A 23,402-nucleotide genomic window follows, 5' to 3' on the forward strand; every position below is an offset into this window, starting at 1 on the left:
TTCTAGATACTGTAATGTATAAATAAACACATGAAGAATGTTTAAAAACATTGCACATGTTGACTGGTGCATACAAGTTAGTGTTGCAGGCTTAGACATTTAAAACAAGCAAACCCTACAAGAGTAGCTAACATTTCACAGCTGTTAAACTGTTAGAGAATCATAGGATAAATTGCAGTGGTGGAGATTTAAGACTTCCTGGTTTGTTGTTTTGGTTCTCTAAATAAGCTTTTGTTCATTCTGTGGTCTTGCCTTCAGTTCTCTTTCACTCTTCTTCTTCTCTTTTGAAGTCTTCTGATTTTTCTGATCGAAGTGAAACTGCTGCTGACTATTTCAGTCGTTCCAACCGCAGGGGGAGCATTGTCTCTGATGCAGATGATGTCCAAGGTTTGAACAGTGTGAGTGTAATGCTCATTGCTACACTGTGGTAACTACAGCAGACTTGATTGCTATGGGTTCTCTTTTCACGCTCTGAAAGAGTAAATACTGTGACAACACTCGGAGGTTTTTTAAGTGGTAAATAGGTTTTATTAAGGGGTTGGGGCTGGGTTTTGTATAGGAATGTCTGGATTCTGAACCTTCAAAAGCATGCTGCTTTCTTTTAAAAGGGATTTTGCATGTTGCTAGAAGCATGTGACAAGTGTTAATACTTCACATTTTCTGTATGTGATAAGCTTTAACATATATTAAATATGTAATCTTTTTCTTCTGAAAATGAACAGAGTCTGGGGGGTTTTGTATGTTTTCAGAACATTACCAGTTGGTTTAGTGACAAAAATAAATATTTAGAACTGTGCTTCCCTTAGTGTATTTTAGTGCTCATTCATGCAAGGTCAGGCTCCATTAATGGGGCACTGATTGTTGGCTGTGCTCTTCTACTCAATTCTGAGTCAAAAGAGCATGTTACAGGAAGATCACAGTACCACAGTATTATTAGGACTGGAAGAGACCTCACAGATCATCAAGTCCAACCCTTTACCATCATGGTTTTCTTATGTATCCCTTGTTTACACCAAACCTAGCTGCCTTCTCTACACTGCTGCTGCAAGCTCTTGTTACTTGCAATCAAAGCTTTTGTATTTAATGGTGGAAAAAATAGGAACAGTTTTGTCCTTAGGCATGTTTCAGAAAAACAACAGTTAGGGCTGGCACATAGCAGGAGAAGCTGAGAGAACTGGGCTTTAGTTGGATGAAGGGGATGCTATGTGGTGATTAGGGGTCTGCAAGTGCTTGATTAGGTAAAAGCGAAACTCTTCTTACCTGTGCCAAGCAGTGCAACAAGGGGCTGCAGCCTCACACTGCAGCTTAGGAGGTTCAGACTAGACACTTCAGGAAGCTCCTCAAATGGAGAAATGTTACAATTTGATAAGTAACAACAAGGGTGGAGAAGCTCCATCCTCGGAAGCTGGTGAGATGAAGGTACAGCTGACCTGGACTCTTGTCAGCACTTGTGTTTGCAGTGCAAGGCTGGACTAGAGTTATCCCTACAATCATGGGTTTAGTATTCTGCATTTAGATGATTTATTACTCTTACAGTGCAGTGTAACTTGTAATAGTGCAAGGTGTTTATCACCTGGCCATGCTAAAGGGCAAGACACATAATTTCACCAGTTCAAATGTTACCTCTTTTTTAACTCTAATAAACTTGCTTTTTGGAAATGAAAACTCTGCTAAAAGAAAATGTGGAGGCTGAGACTGGCAATTAAGCTACCTTCTCAGTTGCTTTTAGCATTATTGTGTATTATTAGATTCTAAATTGATATTAATTCTAAATGGCTACTTCAGTTGGACTCATCGCATCACTTTATGGTCAGAGTGGTGGCAAATACTTGCAGTTTAAAATTTCACTACCTCATTAAAGATGGTGCATTTGCCATGGAAATGCAATATTGCTTCTAGAGAAACCATGGTAGAAGGAAGAAGAAACATCTCCAAGTATCATTTGCTTCTACTGCGGTTGTAGCAGGTTTCCCTAGCTCTTGCCTCTGGTCTAGAAGAAAAACAGCTGTTCTCTGTGAGGATATTTGAGACACCAAACTCATGATATCCTGCTTGTTTTTGACAACATGGCAGTCTGTTAAGGTCTTCATTGAATGCCACCTACTTTGATTCATGGAAATGTAAACAGTGTGCAAATTGCAGTATAATTCTGCAATACCAAAGTTTCCTGAATAAGGAAAGGGGATGTGAGGGGGTGTTGTTCTTAGGCTTCAATGCATAAAATCTGAAGTGAAATGATTTTGTAGGTTGCTGCTAATTAGTACACTTAGTTATGGGCTTTTACTTGAATTGGTTTTGTCTTGAAGTAATTGCAGTTCTCACTGAAGAGATTATAGAATGATTTGGGTTGGAGGGGACCTCAAAAGGTCATCTGTCCAAACCCCCTGGAATGAGCAGAGACATCCTTCCTGAGCTCTCTCGAGCCTGACCTTGAATATCTCCAAGGATGGGGCTTCAAATACCTCCCTGGGCAACCTGTTCCAGTGTTGCACTACTGTCATGGTAAAGAACTTCCTCTGAACCTCCAACCTAAATCTGCTCTTCTCTAATTTCAAACCATCACCCCTCATGCTGTCACTGCAGGCCTTTGTAAACAGTCCCTTTGCAGCCTTCTTGCAGGCCCCCTTCAGGTACTGGAAGGGTTTTATTAGGTCTCACTGGAGTCTTCTGGTAACTGGGACATTCACACTGGTGTCACTGATTGCCTGAAGTGCACTTGCATGAAGTTCTGTGCCTGTTACGCCACCCAAGTGCTGTAGTAACTACACTGTTGAAATGTAGAATAATGAAACCTGGTTGTTTTTTTTTCAGTGCTTAAGTACTGCAGTGACTTCTTAAAAACTTTAAAAGTTTCTGGCTTTTTCTTTACAGATGTTCATTTATTTTGCAGTTGAGGTAAAAAGTACTGAATTTCAATTTTTCTTTTTTTTTTCCCCCCATATTAAAATATTTTTCACTACCCTTGAACAGGAGATTCAGTAGTCCTTCACTGCAAAACATGGGTTGTGATCACTTTGTGTTTTCTCTTTCAGCTGGAAGAAAAGAGTGAAAAATCCCATTCAGAAATATTTTCCAGGGTAAGAGATTTTAATTATTAAATTATTCATCTACAAGCATTAAAATAGCTCAAAGAGTGTAAGTGCTGTGATTTTAGAGGGTGAATTTTGGTGGTCATTTTTAGGAGCTTGCTAAGAGGTATTTTTTTTAGTTAGATTTTTAGCTCCAAGATTAGGGCTTTGTCTTTTATTTCACGAGGAAAGATTTTTTTAGCTTACTTTTAGCAAGCCTTACTTCCTTACCAAATTTGTGTGAGAAATATGTAGTAGGAAAGATTGAATTTTAAGAGGTTAGGGCTACAAAAATTCATAAGCCAGATTCCACTGGAGAGTTTCTTCTGAATCCTAGTGGGCAAAAAATTAAGATTTTTAGAAACATTTTAAACTCCTGCAGTTTTTCAACCCTAACAGTCTCCTTTTGGAAGTCTTCTGAACAGACAACTCAGAGTTCTAGTGTTAGGATAACTGATAAATAACCAAAGATGAACCAGCATTTCTAGTCACAGAATGACTGAGGGACTTTAGAGATCATCTACTCCAACCTTCTTACCATGGTCAGGGATGCCTCTCAACTAAACTTGGCTGCTCAAGGCCTCATCCAGCTTGGCCTTCAACACCCTCATGGAGGAGGCATCCACAACCATCTGGGAAATGTATTCCAGAGTCTCACCACCCTCATACTGAAGAACTTCTTCTTGAGATCTAGTCTAAACCTACTCTCCCTCAACTTCAAACCATTCCCCCTTGCCCTATTGCAAGACACGCTTAGGAAATGCCCCTCTGCAGCCTCCCAGTAGGATTCCTTTATGTACTGGAAGGCAGTTAAAAGATCCTCCCAGACCTTATAGAAAAAGAACTGCAAGGGCTGGAAAGCAGTCGATAGAAAATATTGTCTCTAAGCTAATCTAAGGAAATGGTAAGAAGAGAGAAGTGTTCTATACCTGTGCAGGAGCTTGTAAAGGATGGTGTCAAATGCAGCAGAGCTGACAGTGTGTTTCTGATAGAATGTTTCTCCCTTTTTAAGCCATCATCTCGCAATTCAGTAAGCGCAACTCCGCTGAGTGGCAGCTCGTCCAGGAGAGGAAGTGGAGACACTGGCAGTTTGGTGGATCCTGATGCTTCTCTCAGTGAATTACGGGTAAACTGCACTCTCAGAGACTTTGGACCTAGCTTAAAATTGTCTTTGTGCTTAGAAGGGATTTGTCTCTGCTATAGAACTTCTGATTTCTCAGTAGTAAAAGTTACGAGGATGTCATTTTGAATCATGAAAGGTTTCTGTATTTCATAGAGTAGCTCAGATTGGAAGAGACTTTACAGATGATCTCCTCCAACCTCCATGACATGGCCAGGGGTGCCTCACAGCTAGATCAGGCTGTACAAGGCCTCTTCCAGCCTGGCCTTTAACACCTCAGGGAGGAGACATCCACAAAGTCTCTGGGCAACCTATTACAAAGTCTCACCACCCTTGCACTGAAGAACTTGTTCCAAAGATCCAGTCTAAACCTACTCTCCCTCAGCTCCAAACCGTTCCCCCTTGTCCTATTGCCAGACACCCTTATGAAATTTCCCTCTCCAGCCTTCCTGTAGGATCCCTTGAGTTCATAAACATTTATGATAAGTTCAGCTTATATTAAACTATGTCAGATTTGAAATTATTCTGTCTTGTTTGATGTGCCTTGGATGTAAACAGTCTTAGTTTCCATCAAATTGTCATGAATTAATTTGAATTTCTGTGAATTATTGCAGGCTTTTAGCATTTGCCTGAAATGCATGTAAAGCTTTTGATGCTTTTTCAGCATACTTGTTATGCAATGGTTCATTCCTATGTCCTGCAGGATATCTATGATCTTAAGGACCAGATACACGATGTAGAAGGGAGATACATGCAGGGACTTAAAGAACTAAAGGTATCAGGGCTCCTCCCATGCATGCATTTTGTATGGGTGTTTTTGGGTAATGGAGGTATCACTGGATCCACTAACTATATAAAGCTTTACTAACAAAGTTTTAAGTGTCTTTAAAGCATGTATCTAACTTTTAATGCATAAAGAGCATCTGCCTCAATTTGTCATGTGAACAAATGAAGATGTGGTTTAAATGAATATAAAATAGTAGATGTTGATGATTTGGTTTATAGTAAAATAGTAGTGTACTTTTATATTTTTAGCAGGCCTTTTCTGGCAAGATGAGATATATTTAATATCTTTTTAGAGGTCTGCAAGCAAGTAAATAGCTGTTCAAGATAATTGCTATGTGTTTAATGAGGGAGAATCAAGTAAAGTGATGTAGTTATAACGAAGAACTTAAGAAACCAGGTGTCAGCACATACTGCACCTTATTTAGCAAAACCAAAGTAATAATCTTGAAAGCTGTGCTGAGATGAATCCTGGCAGGTGCATTGCTTGCAGAAGATCGATTAATCTTGAATTCTTTGCCATTAAGAAAGTTGGTATTCTGGGTTTTTTTTAATACTTATGGCTTACATTACTGTTTTCTGTGTCTAAACTCCAGATTGGTATTTTCAACAGTAGATTAGTTGGGGCTTGCTTGTATTTTGACTTGTTTAAATTAGTATGTGTGCTTTGCTTCTGTAGTTTTCTCCACAATTACTGGCTTGCAGTTAAAGTATGATTACTTTCCCCTGTCCTGTGTTGAAGGGAAACTGAACAGGTCTAGTAATGAGGCTTACCAATCTTTATGGGGATAGTTGTTCTGTTCTCTTTCCCATTACCTAACTGCAAATGCTTCCACGTAAAAGCACAGAGGTCTTTCCATTGTTTGTTTTATATCCATATAGAGACGGACTTTAATGAATGCTGCTTGTACTGGAGCATGTAACAGTGATGTATTTAACAGCTTCCAGGAATTTCTTTGGCTAAACAACATATTAGATGGTATAGTAAAGAGAAAATTTGAGTTTTTCAGTGTAGCAATAAAACACTTCCTCTTTAGAGGATGTTATTTTTGATCTGATAGACCTGTGCTCAAGTGAAGTATGTCATGTTTTAATCATATGCTTTATATGAATATTAAAAGGACTTTAAAAAGGAGTAGACAGCAAGATTATTAAGCATAACTATGACTGGTAAATGTGAATAAAGCATGAAATTACTTCATACTTCCAGAATGGCTCTAACTCACATGTTTGCATGTTTGACAGCATCTCATGACTGCTATTGTGAATCAGTACTAATGCACTTATTTATTGCCATCCATTACAGTTAACAAAGAGAAAGAGCTTCATCTGTGGCTGGCTTGCAACTTTGAATTGCATTTTATGCTGTATTCTATGCTATCATCAGTAATTAATAATATGTTTTTAAGTCAATTTGCCATGAGAACCCTTCTTGCCAATTAGTAAGGTTTTGCCTTTTCCTCAGCTTCTGCTTTGCTTTATATTCAGTTTTATATACATTAGAAGAGGTTACTAATATACCTGCTTTTACACTTTTTGAAGTGTTTTCTAAGTGATTTCTAATTTTCTTGCCTTCCTGTCTCTGTGGTTGCCCTTTTCTTGGGCTGCTAGGTGTGGTTTTTGCCTGATTGCAAATCTGCTGGGTGTCAGCAGAATAAAGTGTAATCTGGGAAGTTCTGATTTAGTTGTGTCTTCAAATCTTTTCATGTCTCTGCTTGGTTCTGTTCTGTTGATTTTTTTTCTCTATTCCTTTGCATCAACTAGAAAGGAATCCTTCATTTTTCTTTACTCAGATCTTTTTTTTTCCTCTTAGGCAATTAAGAGAGTACTCTCTTCATATCTATTGGGTTTAATCATTTTGTTCTAGCCAATCAGGCTGATTTGCAATGCCCTTTGGCTCTACTGCTTGAACAAGGGTGGTATTTCTTTAGTTAAGTGCACAGACACCTTATCCATTTTTTGTTCCAGCCTGTTCCCACTGCTTCATCTTCAGGCATCCCATTGCCTCATTCAGTTGTTTTAGAAATTCTTCCAAATCCATGCTATGTATCAGCAAACTGGAAGGTTACTAAAACTACATGAAATTCTTGAACCATGGGGAAAATGTGTAATACTTGATTTGAAAAGTAAAGTTTTATACATCTTTGCCTTTATTCTAATGGCATATTGAACTGTGAGTTCATGACTAGAATTCAGAAACCAAAATGGTTGTGGAATTTGATTATACAGCAGGTAACACTCTTCAGCATTTTCTGGAAAGCCTCCCTGCAAAGAATTGAAAATGGAGGTTATGCCATTGAGGCATGCAGAGAACAGGCTACATGAAGTACTGGGGGATTTGTAGTAGGGCACAGATGATTTGGAAAGGGAATGAATTCATAGTTCTTGTTCAGTTCTAAAATTAAGACTCTACGAAACCCAGCTTTTGTTTTTTTAAAGGGTATATATTGAAATCATTTCATGTTTCCAAGTGCCTGGATTTGTTCTGGTGTTTGAGTGGTGAGGATTGTGTAAGAGGATATATAGAGCAAGGCATATGTGCACCTGCAGGTAGAAAATCTAGCATGTGAGTCTTTACATGCTTTTTCTATTTAAATCTTAGTAAGAAATAAAGACAAAATGTTTGCTTCAACAGAGGGTCATTATTACTGAAATAATGTGGCTACCCTAAAACTTGGATTCTGGGCTAAGAGAGCACTACTTAAATAACAAGCTTTAAGTGAAAGCTTCTTAGAGATATTTCTGGGATCTTTTTTAGTCATTTCATTGTCCTGAGTTCTCTCTGTCAAGTTTGTTGCCTCACTCTGAAGTGTTTCTTGTGCATGCACTAAAAATGCAGTAAGGCTGTGATACTACAACTTTATCTCTGTGAGTTAGGTCGTAAAGGTGGCAGAGCAGAAAATGCAAGGGGATTATCTTGTCATTTTCATACTGTTTTAATGATAACATTCCATTGCCCTGTGTGACCTAACCCAAATAATGGAAATTGAACTGTGACTTGGTATTTCTAAGGGGAAGACACAAACATACTTAAGAAACAAAAACAGCTGCACAAGTTTACTGTGTAGCAGCACTTGGTGGTATTTTTGCATTATAACAACGCATCAGTAAGTCAGACTGATCTAAGCCTTTTTGCTGTCTGTAGGATTCACTAGCTGAAGTTGAGGAGAAGTACAAGAAAGCTATGGTTTCCAATGCTCAGCTAGACAATGAAAAAAACAACCTGGTTTACCAAGTGGATACCCTAAAGGATGTCATTGAGGAGAAGGAAGAACAGATAGCGGAGTTCTACAGGGAGAATGAAGAGAAGACCAAGGTACTGATTTTTACAGCCTTTTGCTCCAGTTACAAAGATAAACCTCAGAAGCCTGGACCATCTAGTAACAACAGTTGAAAGCTTTTGAATTAGTAGAAAAGTCTGTCTCTGTGGCAAAAGATGTTTTGAGTGCTGTGTTTGGGTTCTTTTAAAGAAACAAAACATAAACACCCCACAAAGGGAAGGAGGTTCCTGTAATTAATGTGATATACTGAAGATAAAATATGCATTTAAAAGGGATGTGTTGAGTCTCACTTTCTTGGAAAAAGAAAAATCTATGTGGCTGCTTTTTACATACATTCAATAGCTGAGATTCTTTTTTTTTTTTACTTTGTTACATCTTTCCCCTCTCCTTTACACTTTGTTAAATATTTTTTTTGTGTCTGGAGAACTTAACCTTTAACACTGCTTCTGTGATTCTGAGCTACTTGCTAGGTAGAATTTCTCCTACTGTTGTGTGGTGGTTTGGGTGTTCCCTGCCTGCCCACACTTTGGAAATCATCCAGACTAGACTCAGCCAGCTCTGGAAATTGAATTAAGCTTATTATTTACAGCTTAGCAGAATATACAAGCAGATATTTACAGTATATACAGAAATATACAAGTTAAAAGGTAATAGAGAAACACAGCAGCCCTCCCAGAAACCTGAGTCCCCAGAAGAGGCTCCCAACCACCCATCCACTTTTTCCCACCCCTCTACCTTACCCCAGATGTTGCCTTGTGCTCCAAGGAAGAATAGAGGGTCAGCCAGGGTGGGTAGGAAGCAGGTGGATTAATCAGAGAGACAGAGGGTGAGGTTAGAGAGAAATGCAGCTCAGAGCCCATGCAGTGCCCAAATGCTGAATGCCTTATCTATGTTTGTACTCTTGTTCTTATACATCTCAGCAAGCTAATGAGTGAAGTAGACATCACCATTCTTTCCCTTTCACAGCCTGTGATGTAATCCTTCTCACCAAAACATTTTAGCTAGCTTCAAACTAGCACATGTTGCAGCAATTTCTTAGATAAAAGTTAGTCATCTCACTTAATATAACCTTAAAAACTTTTTTTATTGCAAATCAGTGTCAGACCCCAAATAAATCAATGATCTATTTTTATTTAGGAGTTGGAAAGACAAAAACACACGTGCAGTGTTCTGCAGCATAAGCTGGATGAACTTAAAGAAGGTCTTCGACAGAGAGATGAATTGATAGAGGTATGTTCATAAGAGGTAGTGTATGACAAAATTTGGGCAAATAAATATGGTGTAAGAGTTGAATGGGAGAAGTAAGTAAGCTTAAATATTACCTTGCATTTTTAAGAGGGAATTTATGTTGTTTTAGTGGGGAGAATTTAAGTCAACAGCTCTCTAAACTTGGGAAATGTCTCTGCAAGGTTTTCAAATGTGTTGCATCTTGTTTGAGTCTTTAATTCCTGGTTCTTCCATGAATGTTTCTTGTATCTTTTCTTTTGGTGAGTGCAGAACTAATGATGCCTGGCCAAAATCTCTTTGCATAGTCAGAAGTTTTGATGCTTGGGGAATACCAAAGTTTCCATTTTAGTTATTTCAGGTCTTTGTGAATGTTAATGACTCAAGTCTACACTAGTGAATGTTTGTTTGCTTACCAGTCAAGCATAAATAGACCAACATTGGTCATCCTGTTATTGGCATAACCATGTTACTGGGTTTGTGGTGTGCTTTTTTTCTGTTGTCTCCTTTGTTCTTTTCTCCTCTTGATCTTTTATTCTGGAAACAAATCAAAGTGCTCAAATTTCCCAGAGCTGTTATCGGTCTTAATTTAAAACAGTCCACAAAGACCTATCTTGTCAACAGTATGCAGATGTCTGTTTGACCTTGATTTTTAATTCTAGCACTAGAAGTTGTAGTTCAAGTAATACGACAGTTTCCCATCACTTTTTGATCTCAGTAAAAATTGATCTTTAAACATATGGGCCAAAAATTCCAGTATCTGATTTTCAAATGGTGTATAAATTTGCATTTCATTGATCAGTTTCTTTTTCCACTAAGGTCTTGTGCCCTTCAGGTAGCAGTACAGTAACTCCAAAATAACTTCTGGAATGCCCCAGATCTGTTCTAGTTACTGAGAAAATAATATGCTTCACAAACTGGAGTTAAAATGACTGACTAGCAGAACAAAAGGACTAGGTTTAGCCTGAATGGCTGCAATTCGTGGCAGATTAATACAGACAAGGAACAAAACTCAGCAAATTCTGGCTACTGCTTTGTTGCTTGCTCTACATTTTCTTTGACTTGACTGCAAGTTAAAAAAACCCAAACTGTCTACTTTCATCTTAGGTTTTGGTTTGTTGTTGTCATTTTCTGGAAGCATGTGAATCAAAACTGTATCATAGATTTGTCTGGAATGTTTGCTATGGTAGAATGTAGAACAGGTGTCAAATATTCACCAAACAAATGCAGTTCTCTTGAAGATTTGACCCATATTTACCATTTCTGAGTCACTTCTCCATCTCTTAACACTAACACAAAAATCTACTTGAAGGACAGATAGATTTTCCTTGCAGAAGGACATGATTTTTCTTTTGCAGGTGTGATAATCAAGTTTGCTCATTAGGAGAGTAAAAACTTGTTTCCAGCCCTAAAAACTGTGGTGTTTTCATATGTGATCACATGAACATAGCAAAGAATTTCACTTTTCTTTGCAGGGCAGGCAGCAAGCTGCAGTGTCAGTTAAATAAAAAAGCAGTCAGCAGCTGTTCATTTCCTGGATGTTTGCTTCTAACTTTGTTATACTTCATATTTTCTCTTTGGTAAAACATCAGTAAACTCACCTGCTAACATAAGTGTTGGAACTTGAAGGTATCTGGAAATTACAAGAGGGTAATTCTTTTTCTGATCAAGGGATGCTACTGCCAATCAGCAGTGGAAACTGGTAGTAAAGTAGAGCCAGCTGCACTAAAATTCTGCAGCCTCTGTTGAAAACAAATTAATTACTGTTCTCTTTCATGAATTCATGAGAATTTATTATGCTAAGTTGCACCTTTTTTCCTTTAACTCCATGCTCATAAACTCTTTGGTTGGCTTTTGTTACCTAATTTCCTTTATCTACTTGAATGTTTTTTCCCTCCATTTCCTTACTTCTCTTTCCTCTTTTATTCTTCCCTCATCCTATTCACTGCAGGAGAATCAACGCATGCAGCAGAATATAGACTCCATAACCAAAGAGGTGTTTGATCTCCAGGAGACAATTAATTGGAAAGATAAAAAAATAGGGGTATGAATCAAATATGGGGGGAAAGGTATTTGTTCATTTTAGAAGTAGATGGCTACCCCCCTGGGCCCCAAGGAATGCTGTATACTCCAAAGAAATGAAGGCCACTCACAATTTCAATATTTAAAGTGTTTTGCAGTCTTTAGAAGATGAGCTCCATTTCATCTTTACTTGCATAATGTTGAATAATACTAAATAAATCTATAATATAATAATATGTGCATAGAATTCTTACAAAATATTTTTGCCTGCGTTTAGGACTTGATAAAAGTCACCCTTTGCTTAGCCTTATTCAAAGGTGAAAATGCCCTGAGTCTGTGTATTGATCTATGGTGGCATAGCAGCAAGGGAATTTCACACAGATTCAAAGCAATTTTTAAAGCTCTTAGTCTCCTTAGATGCAAATACAGTTTTCAAAAGCTCAGCATTCAAACCTTGCTTGTCATTTTACTCCTGCTTCTGTCATCATCTTAATTTGCATAAGAATTGGTGAACTTTAAAATTATCTGCTTCACATTACCTAGGTTAGAAGAGACAAAATAGCCCAAGTGATGGAAAGCCTGGAGAGCTGCAGGAGCTAATGGGAGAAATGTAGAGAAGCCTCAAAGAATACTTGTATGTTGTGCTACCATTTAGCGTACCCAGTGCTACAAAATGCTATCTGGAGTAGAATTCTGCAGCCAGTTTGCAAATTCCTGTATTCTGGCCCATCTAGGGTGGTGCCTTGGGTGCAGTACTGAAGCAAGCTGGCTTTGTGATACACCACAAGATACCAGAGTTACCAACTGTTGGAACTGAGATCTGGTCTTCAGTGGTTGTGTGGGACCTATTGAGGAGCATGTCTATGGTTCCGGTACAGGAGGAACTGTGCTGATACTCACTACACATCTGAAATAGGTCAGGCAGGGCTTGACAGTTTTGATTCTGGGCAGCAAAGAAGTGTCAAAACTGTCTGAAATCAGCCTAATCCTTGGTGGTAACTACACAGCCGTGAACTGGTAGCTCTTTTGGGCTGCAAGTAGATTGCCTGGTGGTGAGAGGGAGTTAACTGGAAAACCTCTAGAAAGGCATTGTCTATCTGCTAGTAACTCTGGTGTAGTTTCTCTCTAATGTATTTCACACCAGATTTTGGCATTTATTTGGCAGTTTGCTGGAACTGATGTCACTTTTCAAGTCATATCTTTACACCAGTGGCACTGTTTGGCCCTATTATGCTGTTGTTTTTCAGTCCATATGTATTTCATGTTTTGTTTCTTCAGTCCACATACCAATCTTCTCTTCCTTTTTTTCCTGAATGTTCTTCTGAAGGTTTTTTTTATCTTTAATTAACTGTATGCTTTCCATACTTACTTTTCACCTGTGTGTACTGGACTGTCTCAATGTGTACACATTTTTTTTTGGTGCAGGAATTTTTTTCTCTTCCAAGTTTGTTGCCCAAGTTACTTTAGGGCATATCATTTACCTGAAGCTCACAATGAAATAGTTACTAGCCAGATTTTTTTTCTTCCTTTATTAAAACATTTCTCTCAAGTGGGTGGAGCTGATTTCCCCTCTACCTCTGCTACTGTTCTTCAAAAATGGTGAACTTATGTTTCTTTAAGCACAACACAAGGTGATTATATGTACTTATAGATCTACTGTGTTAAGGAATAAAAAGACATCTTATGAATTCCTAAACTACAGTGTGATAGCTAATGCTTTCACAGATGTTGATTTCCCTGTATTTTAAATGTTACATTTGCATACAAATAAATCAAGTGCAAAGCACAACTTAGATTTCTCTGTTGAAATTAAGAGTAATGCATTAAAACATTGCTCTAGTATACAGATTCTAGCTAATTACTAAAACTCAGTGTGCTCTGCTTGTTATGTGGGCAGTTACAGTACAAAAGTATACACCTTCATTTCTTTCTTGGTATCAGTCAGTTCCTAACCATTCATGCATGACATAATGTTCAGCTGGGTCATTTTCTTAGCAAAAATGTGTGTGCACTTTTTGCTGTTGCTGTATGGCCAGGATTATTTGTAGTGCATGCAGTATTGAGTGTGAATGGTATACTGGGGTAGTGCCCAGTTAGGTGAAGGCAGTTGATTAACTGCTCCAGGGTGGGTAGACAAACCTTCCTATATCCTTATCACTTCTAGCTACAGTTCTTTCTTATACTAAAATAGTTCTTGCTGCTTTTTTCCTCCAAAACAAATTGCTTTAGTTTCAGTAAAGAGTAGTTGTAATAATTGAGCAGCACTAAAAAAAAACTCTCTTGTAAGTGCATGACAGACATATATCCAACTTTTATGAAGTAAGATTTCTGTTTCTATACCCATATAGAAGGCAGAGAAATTAGTTTAATGGAGGTAATGTTTTGGAGTCTTTGCCAGTTGAGTTCCAGAAATATTATATCTGTCTGAAGAGTCTTTGCCCTAAAAGAACCACTTGCTCTTTGGTATTCAATTTAGATTAACAGAATCTACCAGAATTGGAATCCACTAAATAAAAATGTATTATGCAATCTAATAAGACTTGCCTGAGAAAAAATTACCTCATGACAAATACACAGCAATGAGGCCAGATGTGTGAATTGTTAAAGGGAGTTATCAGAGATGTATGTTTATGTATATTAAATACCCCTTTCAACTTCTTTTATTGAGCTCTTTGTGTTTACTTGTAGAAAATCTCTCTGCTGTCTGTCATATGCTTTTTCTCTGTGCCATTCTTTTTCTCGCTGTCTGCCTGAACCCAGGCCCTAGAAAGACAGAAAGATTACTTTGACTGCATTAAGAATGAGCGAGATGAGCTCAGAGAGGAGTTGGCTGACCTGAAGGAAACAATGAAGAGAGGAGAGGTATGTTGGTAGTAGTTACTCATGAGTAACAGAAATCCAGGAATGGGACATGAAACCAAGGTCAATGAAAAAGAGGAAGGATGGTTGCTGATCTTGTACAGTCTCAAAACCTAACCTTAGGATAAGATAAATGGTGCATTTCATTGTAGCTGTTTCCATCAGCTTGAAAAGCATGTTAATAAAACTTTTCTATCCAATTATATTTTAGGACTGCTCTTGTATGAGTAATTTTTTTTTCCTTTATATTTGTAGAAACATGGATTAGTTATAATTCCAGATGGCACACCAAATGGTGATGTAAACCATGAACCAGTGGTTGGTGCAATAACAGTTGTGTCACAGGAAGCTGCTCAAGTCTTGGAATCTGCAGGAGAAGGACCACTCGGTAAAGATATTCTAATGTACTTGACAGTGTGTTGGAAGTCTTTGTTTCCTCCTCTTCACAGCAGGTTGTGATTTACAGCCACATAAAGGTACCTGTGATGCTTCTGGAATGCTTGCTTACAAAGATTTAATGATTGAGAGGTAGGGAGGTGATTGTCCACTTGTAGTCAGCATTGGTGAGGCCACACCTTAAGTATTGTGTTCAGTTTGGGGCACCTCAATACAAGACGGATGTGGAGGTGCTTGAATGAGGGCAACAAAGAAGATGAACAGCCTGGAGAATTAATCTTATGAATAGTGACTGAAGGAGCTGAGGCTGGTTAGTTTCAAAAAGAGGAGGCTGAGGGGAGACCTCATCACTCTCCACAACTACCTGAAAGGACGTTGTGGAGAGGTTGGTGTTGGTTTCTCCTCACAGTTAATTAGCAATAGAACAAGAGGAAATGACCTCAAGCTGCAACAGGGTAGATTTAGACTGGACATCTGGAAATTATTTTTTTCCCATCAAAGTGGTCAGGCATTGGAATGGGCTGCCTGAAGAGGAGGTTATGTCACCAATTCTGGGTATGTTTTAAAGTTGTTTGAACGTGGTGCCTGGGGATATGGTTTAAGGTGAACTTTGCAGAATGGGGATATCAGTTTGACTTGGAGATCCTGAGGGTCTTTCCAGCCAGAAAGTTTCTGTGATCATGGGTCTATAGTTTGGTTGCTTTGTTTTTTTCACAGTGGGTAAAGAATAAAATAATGGCATGTGCTTGGATGTTTATAACTGGATCTCTTGGTCTAGTTTCTGGTTTATTGCTGTCAGGAAAAGTATAGTCTGTTGGGTTTCTATGTTTTCCGTGGTGTTTTTATTTAGAAGTATGTATAATCAATGAAAGAATTTATAGAAAGCAATACATTGTATATTCTTTCCCTTTTCTTGAAATACTTCTTCTTTTCTTAGGGGAAAGCAAGTGCAGCCTTTCATTATGTCATTAGACAAAAAAAGGAGTTGTAAAAATATGCAGTAAAGTTACATGGACAAGAAAAAGATACAGAGTTTGAGTTATTTTAACTTGCTTCTATCCATAGATTGGCGAAGTTAATGTATGGATAGTCAGTACACTGTAAAAGTGTTTAGATGAGAACATCTCATCTTGCATTATTTGTACATAATACGTAGTAGTTACATGTTTTCATTGTGACAGAGATTAGACTTGATACATGTTTCTGCCCCATCACAGCGAACACAGATGTCTTTATGCTTTGATACTGCCAAACTTACCATATCCAAGGGAGCTACTCTAATTTTAGTACAGTGTTGCTTGACAGACTGTTTTGTAGCCATTACTGATCTTCTGAGTGATTAGAGATATTGCAACATTCCTCTGTGTCCTTTCCCAAGTACTTTTTTTTGTAGAAAGTGTTCTCAAACCACAAACTTTCTAAACTTAAACTTTCTAAGCTTAGTGCCTTCCTTAAAGAGATAGCAATCCTTAAGGATAAGACAGGGAAAAGAATATGCAATTAGAAGAAAATGTTGTTGAAACGGGAAGGTCTAGATATTGGGACAAAACTGTGCCTTAAAATAAAACCTGTTATAAATCTATTTTTGAGGAATTATTAAACTCACACAGTATCACAGTATCACCAAGGTTGGAAGAGACCTCACAGATCATCAAGTCCAACCCTTTACCACAGAGCTCAAGGCTAGACCATGGCACCAAGTGCCACGTCCAATCCTGCCTTGAACAGCTCCAGGGACGGCGACTCCACCACCTCCCCGGGCAGCCCATTCCAGTGTCCAATGACTCTCTCAGTGAAGAACTTTCTCCTCACCTCCAGCCTAAATTTCCCCTGGCGCAGCCTGAGGCTGTGTCCTCTCGTTCTGGTGCTGGCCACCTGAGAGAAGAGAGCAACTTCCTCCTGGCTACAACCTCCCCTCAGGTAGTTGTAGACAGCAATAAGGTCACCCCTGAGCCTCCTCTTCTCCAGGCTAAACAATCCCAGCTCCCTCAGCCTCTCCTCGTAGGGCTGTGCTCAAGGCCTCTCACCAGTAACTTATTCTTAAAACTCTTCTAAACAGCACGAATGAAATATTTTTCTGGTGTCAACCAATGGCTGGTATGTTGTTACTAGTGAGCTAGCAAAGTTTTGTGCTGCCATTGCTATTAGCTTTAAGTTTGAGAAGTGTTTTACTTGGAAATGAACAAAAAGCTACCAAAAAATACACGTTTTTAGTTACAGATACCTCTGGTTTTTAATTGGTTTCTTTGATGTTTTTAGATGTCCGGCTACGCAAACTGGCTGGAGAGAAGGAAGAATTACTGACTCAGGTAAAATAAGCTATTCTTTTCAGAAATAGACCTGTGTGTATCCTTTTCCAGGCTATTATTTTATTTTAGTAATAAACAAAAATTAAGCACTAAAGCAGAACAAAATATTTAACTGCTTGCCTGGCTGACTACCAGGAGTTATCAGCTCCTCTCACCAGTGTACTTGGCCATTTGACTTTGCGGGTAAAGAACCCTCATTTTGCCAACTGTTTTAGCTGAAATCTAACTGGCTGCTGCCTCTGCTATTGCTGCAGGTCCTTAAAGTTGTTCTTTCTTTTATTTTGTCTTATGCAGAAATACTCAAGTCAGTAAAATGCCATTCTCATCAGCTCAGGTGGCACCTTCCAAATTGCTAAGTGTTGCTCTTTCTTTGATCAGTTACTCAAATAGAGAATTGATGCTGTCAAAGTAGTTGTATCTTAATACAGTTCAGTACTGAGAAAAGACAACTCAAGAAAACACACAGCTGTTGAACAGTTAAGAACTCCATAGTTTTTGTGCTTCTAGGTGAATACATTGCAAATTTAGAGGTGTTGTCAATATTTAGTTTTGATAAATGTGTACTTGAATTTTGGTATAGACACTTGGTTTAGAATGCCAGTAAAGTCTGGTATTGAATCAAGGCTAATAAATACAAGTATATAAAAATGTATAATCATATTTAGCAACATATCACTGTAAAAATCATAGAATCAGTCAGGGTTGGAAGGGAGCACAAGGATCATCTAGTTCCAACTAGATGCCATCTGGGACAGGGACTAGGTGGGCAGGGACACTCTACCCTAGATCAGGCTGGCCAGAGCTAGAAATACTTGTTGACATGTTAGATTTATATCATGAATGGGAGTTTTGCCTGTATAATTCTCATACTGCTACTCTGTAGGGCAGTGTTTTGATAAGAGAGTCAAAAAAGTAGCTCCCACATAAAGCAGGGTGCAGAGCTGCTTCCTCCTCTAGAAAGGCAGCTAGCTGGCTCTGTTAGTTACTGGGTGCCCTGCAGTGTGCAGAGATTCCAGCAGCAAAGACCTTACTGATGGCTTTGGGTTGTGCATGGATATGCTGGGGGTACTCCCCCAGCAATGGCTATGGTGGGCTGCAGCCACAGGCCTCAGGGACTGACTTCCCTGTCTCCCCTGCTTCGCTCTGCTGCACCTCCTTATGGAATTGACTCAGCCTGTGGCATCTCAGAACTATTTTGTGTTTCCTATTGAACATTTGGGTACACAAGTGCTGAACTTCTGTGAGTCTCCTTTTCACCCAAGACCACTTCTTTCTCAGGTTAGAAAACTGAAGATGCAGTTGGAAGAAGAGCGACAGAAATATTCTAGAAGTGACGGCATGAATCCCGATATCATGGGCTTAGAGAATGGCTCTGACTTGCAGCTCATTGAAATGCAGAGTAGGTATATGGCTGCTGTTCAGAGGTGCTCTTTGGGGAGAGGAAACACTCTCCTCTCTTTTCCTGTGTCGGGCAGTAGTAGAATTGTTAGTGAATACATTGTTGAGCAGCTCATTTTTTGTTGGTATATCTCCTTGCAGGAAATTTCTCACTATGAAATACCTTAATTGTCCTCTTTTCAGTGCTGAACACCACCGTTCTGGGAGGTTACCTTGAATGGGTGCCACTACATGAACAATTTCAGCATTTGATGCTAGAATTTAAGTTGAGATACTTTGTTAGTTTGTTCTACCTGATTTTATTATTGTTGACTCTTTGGTACAAAAACTAAAAACCAAAACTCTGTTATTCTCTGAAGCAAAATTCTTAACACAGTATTCACTGCTTCTTCTGTGAAGCCCTAAGCTACTTTCCATATCAAGCAAGTTATTTCTTCAGCTGAAAGCTCTACTTGTTTGACACACAGTCACTGAATATGCTTGTGGCAATGAACATGAACAGGGCACTGGCAATGGTCAGGACTAAGATATAACACTAAAATGATTTGTAAAACTCCTTGGAGTTTGTCAAGCAGGTTCAAGTCTTGTGGTCCTTATCATTCAAATGCTATTACAGATGTCTATGCTATATGCTGCTGGTACTATGCCTGATGTGATCTGACACATTTAGCAATGTGTGGTGGCTTCTCTTTTTGAGAGATGAGTTTGCCAAGCTACATACATCTGTCTAAAAGATATCTCTCACATCTGAGTTTTAATCTACACTCTTCCTGAAACAGTAATTGTGCTCTTTAAATAACAGGGAAATTATTTCATTTTCATACTCTATAGATTGCTGAAACACCATTTACTTCTTCATGATTCTGTATACCAGCTTATCAGTAAGACCATCTTCCCCAAAAGGGAAACTGCCTGTTTAGTGAGTTGCTTTGAGTAATCTGTTCATGTCAACTTTTGTCTAGGAGATGCCAACAGGCAAATTAGTGAATACAAATTTAAGCTTTCAAAAGCCGAACAAGATATAACGACCTTGGAACAAAACGTAAGTGGCTTTCTTCATATTTGTTGTTATCTTTGCACTTGCTCTGCACACTTTTACTTGTTTTGCCTTCCCCCCCCAAAAAAAGAAAGAAAATAAATGTCATTATTTGATTTACTGTTTGTTCTTTAGTTTGCAGTGAATGGCACTATATTTGTGTTTTTCCTCCAGTTCACCACCTGTGTATAGTCTTACCCTAAGAGATGGTAATCTGGAGTTCATTTACAAAGATGTGAATGTACAGCAAAATATAAGGATGAACCGAAGCTTCTAGTTTAAGAAAATCAATTTATGTAGCCAAATTCCTTGTAGGAAGGTTGTATAGAGTGTAGAAATTCTGAAATTCAGAATTGTGTTTTTATAGATCTACCTATCTCTCTTACTGATTTGTGTTTCATGATTGAAAGTCATTAAAATGGTGTTAGCTCAGCGTCTCTGTAGATCACCTAAAAATCACATCAAACATTTTAAACAGAATCAGAGATATGTGGTCGTTCTCTCTTGCACAGCAACAGGTTACTGGCTCGTCCTGTGGATTTAGGGGTAGCAGAGAGCTGTAAATATAACAATCCAGCAACTGGGCTTTAACACCTGCAGGTTGCAACAAGGATTTGTCTTGAGACCCCTCTTCACTGCTGAACTCTGTGCTTGAGCTCAAGACCTCTGGCATCATGTCCTTGTAATATGGTCTTTGCTGTGCAACTGTTCAGCTTTTGTTTTTAATCCTGTGTCTTCCCAGTTTTCCAGGTCTTCTTTCTGCTTAGTTCTTTAACCATCTGTATCTTCTCAGCTGTGCTCTATGCTGTGTTTCATTCTCTGCTGTTTTCTGTGAGCAGTGAAGGGTATTTTCAAGGTGCTGTCCACGGTTTTACTGTGTTATTGTTTCTGTTCAGCACTCTTTGCATTTGTGGCTGCTGCTAACAGATTTAAATGGAGACATTGGATAATTCACAGGATGCCCTGTGTTACAGTGGCTTCTCAGAAGGGGGAGACCAGTTGGTGGCAAGTGAGCTCAGGGTGGAACACCTAGACATCATTTTTTTTGTCTTGTTTGGGTTTGCAGATTGGACGACTTGAAGGTCAGGTAACAAGGTATAAAAATGCAGCAGAAAATGCAGAAAAAGTAGAAGATGAGCTCAAAGCTGAAAAGAGGAAGCTTCAGCGGGAGGTAACTGACTTGTTGACTCTTCAGATGTAAGCTCCTTTGAGTCTTGAGCTGCTCTGTTTTGCCCCCAAACTCTGTGGGTTTGCAGTCTTGAGTTACAGATTTTACGTGTGGTTTTTTGAGGAGACCACCGAGTCTATCAGTGGATTTCAGAAGACAACTGTAGCATGTAACAGTTGTACTAATTACAGTTCAAAAGAAGGATCTGAAGTTTTATTTCCTTCCAAATGTGATAACTTTCATTAAACTAATTTTCCCATAAAAGTTACTGGAAAGCTGAATGCTCCCTATGTCAAATACCAGGAATTTTTCAACACTCACTCTGCAGGGAGCTGGAAAGAAGCTGTATTTAACTGAAGACCTACATGCCTAGCATGATGCCTGCTAACCCACAGGAATAGGTATCCATTAGCAAGTAACAATGGTGGAGAGGACTTCACTTTCAATTAGCATGTAAAAGAAGCTGCAGGCGACTAGTTGTTTTGGAATGAGTACACGTGTCATGTTTCAATTGCTGCCCAATTATTCTTTTAACAGTTAAATTCCAGTTCATCTGACTGCAATAATGACAGTGCAGGCTCTTAACTCATGTGACGCTCTCCTGTAGCACATAACACTTGTATTCTTTATTTCATTTTCTGTGTCAAACCTTAAGAGCAGCAGAAAGTCCAAATAAACTTAAAGTGATTGTAACATTTTCTTTGATTTTTGTAGTTGAGAACAGCACTGGATAAGATAGAAGAGATGGAGATGACCAATAGCCACTTAATGAAAAGGCTGGAGAAGATGAAGGCAAATAGGACTGCGCTTTTATCTCAACAGTGAAGTGGAAATGGCAGCTACGATGCACTGCTCCTTGAATAACTAGCCCCTAGCTTGTTTTTAAATACAGACTTTCATTGGCACAAACTATTTGAACACTGAGCTGTTCGTTGGTGGTTTAGTTTCATAATTGGACGGCTTACTTCTTTTTGTAACTTATGAGAGAATGAAATGTAGTTTGACTCCCCTCACGAATGACAGCAGTCTCTCTGTAGTGTTTGATTCAAGCTCGGAGCTGGAGCACGATGCTGTATGTTCGACTTAGCAATAGGAAATGTTTTTACAACTGTGGAATCAAGTTTACTCACCATCTCTCTGGCTGCTTTAATGATGCTTGATGCTTGGAGACAACTGCATGAATTCAAGAAGACACTGTATTACTGTGTTATCAACTAACATATATCTGCTCAAGACATCACACAGCACAAGTGCCTTTTACCTGGTGCAATTTAGACTTCATTGTTGAAATAACCTTTGGAATCAGATAACATTTTATTTTAAGATACATTTGGGGTATTCACTAAACTTTATACATTTTGAAAATACAGTTTTGTAAAATATTTAAATTTATAAGGAAAAAAATTAGGGACTGTATATAAATCTGCCTGTTCTTTTTTTTTTGCATGGGCACATTTGAGTTCTAGGTAATTTCATCAAATGCTAGCCCCTGATACTCTTAGTATTAAGAGTGCAGATTAAAAAACAACATCTGATGTACAACATCAAATTATGTCATCTGCTGCTTATGTGTGAAGTGAAATTTTAAGGTGGGGGGAAGGGAGGGGAAATTTGGCTAAGGAGTTTATTAAATGGACACTTTACTGACCAAACCCAGATGTTTTGTGTTTTCTTTTAAATGCTGGGATACCAACAGGACAGAGCAAAATCTTTGCAGAGTAATAAATTCTGATGGCCATATTCTCAAAGAGTTGGTTCTTTGGCTTTGAAATAGTGAGGTTTGGGGTTTTTGTTTTGTGGGGGTTTTTTGTTCTGATTTCTTATCCTGGTTTGCTATTCTTTGACAGTACTGCCATGGAGGAAGGAGGTAATAGAAGGAGCAAGGTGCTTTCTGGAATGGTGTGGTCTTTGTAGCCTCCTTTCTATGTGCAGTGAATGCTGATAAGAACTTCCACTCTTTTCAAGCTGGCACATCACAAGTGGAAAATGAGCAGCATCTGGAATGATTTGGTGTATCATATTAGTAGGCAGACTAAAGTTTTAGAAGCAGGCTTCCAGTGTGACTCAGCCTGTTCAAATATTGGCTCTTTTCTAGTTTTTTTAAAACCTCCCATAGCAGCACAGTTGGCCTGTTGGCCACCTTTTTAAACCATGTCAGGACTGTGCTGTGAAATAAGTGGCTAGCACTGCATGAACCTCAGGAAAGAGGACGCTGCTGGAGGAGGCAGTATCTATGGTCCTGCTCACTGCAGAGGGGTTGGACTAGATGAGCTTTAAAGGTCCTTTCCAACCCAATGTACTCTATGATATCAGGAAACAAGTAGCCACTCTCACACCCTCTAGGTGTCACTATGTCTCCTTGAATATGTCACTTCAACCAGACCACTGCCATCTTGCAGGGTCCTGTGGCCTGAGTGCACCCTCCAGAGGTCCTGCATTAATCCCTGTCATCCCTTCAGCGGGGCCTGTACTCAAGGGTGGTTGGCTGGGAAAAAAAAAACCTCTCCAGTTTCTGCTCTCAGGAAGCAGTGCAGGCTGAAATGTATAGATTTGCAAACTAAATATAACCCAGAGAAATACCTCAGAGTGTTCCTGAGATTGTTGAGGTACCCTAAAAAGCAGTAGCAATAAAGCAAACGAAACAAAAAGCAAGCAACAACAGGAACACAAACAAGGTTATTTTGTCTTGATGACAGGTATAGGCCTGAGGAAAAAAAATGACTGACACTTGCATAGCA

General features: G+C 38.8%; 1 protein-coding gene across 13 annotated transcripts in view; it reads left to right on the top strand.

Annotated features, from left to right (window-relative positions):
• The window catches only part of LRRFIP2 (LRR binding FLII interacting protein 2), a 73,672-nt gene extending 51,260 nt beyond the window's left edge, over positions 1-22,412 (top strand). For 6 of the 13 annotated variants that reach the window (XM_064169970.1, XM_064169972.1, XM_064169969.1 and 3 more), the window contains 13 exons: positions 3,033-3,077; positions 4,081-4,194; positions 4,892-4,963; positions 8,117-8,287; positions 9,390-9,482; positions 11,428-11,520; positions 14,259-14,360; positions 14,613-14,745; positions 17,013-17,062; positions 18,341-18,461; positions 19,423-19,502; positions 20,563-20,667; positions 21,379-22,412. In XM_064169970.1, the coding sequence (XP_064026040.1) occupies positions 3,033-3,077; positions 4,081-4,194; positions 4,892-4,963; positions 8,117-8,287; positions 9,390-9,482; positions 11,428-11,520; positions 14,259-14,360; positions 14,613-14,745; positions 17,013-17,062; positions 18,341-18,461; positions 19,423-19,502; positions 20,563-20,667; positions 21,379-21,489 (1,290 nt within the window). In that variant the 3' untranslated portion in view covers positions 21,490-22,412. The remainder of the gene's footprint in view (positions 1-3,032; positions 3,078-4,080; positions 4,195-4,891; positions 4,964-8,116; positions 8,288-9,389; positions 9,483-11,427; positions 11,521-14,258; positions 14,361-14,612; positions 14,746-17,012; positions 17,063-18,340; positions 18,462-19,422; positions 19,503-20,562; positions 20,668-21,378) is intronic. The other 7 variants (XM_064169977.1, XM_064169976.1, XM_064169975.1 and 4 more) reach the window with 7 other exon arrangements.
• Positions 22,413-23,402: the final 990 nt, after the last annotated feature.

This window comes from Pogoniulus pusillus, chromosome 32 (genome assembly GCF_015220805.1).
Source record: "Pogoniulus pusillus isolate bPogPus1 chromosome 32, bPogPus1.pri, whole genome shotgun sequence".
Lineage (NCBI taxonomy): Eukaryota > Metazoa > Chordata > Aves > Piciformes > Lybiidae > Pogoniulus > Pogoniulus pusillus.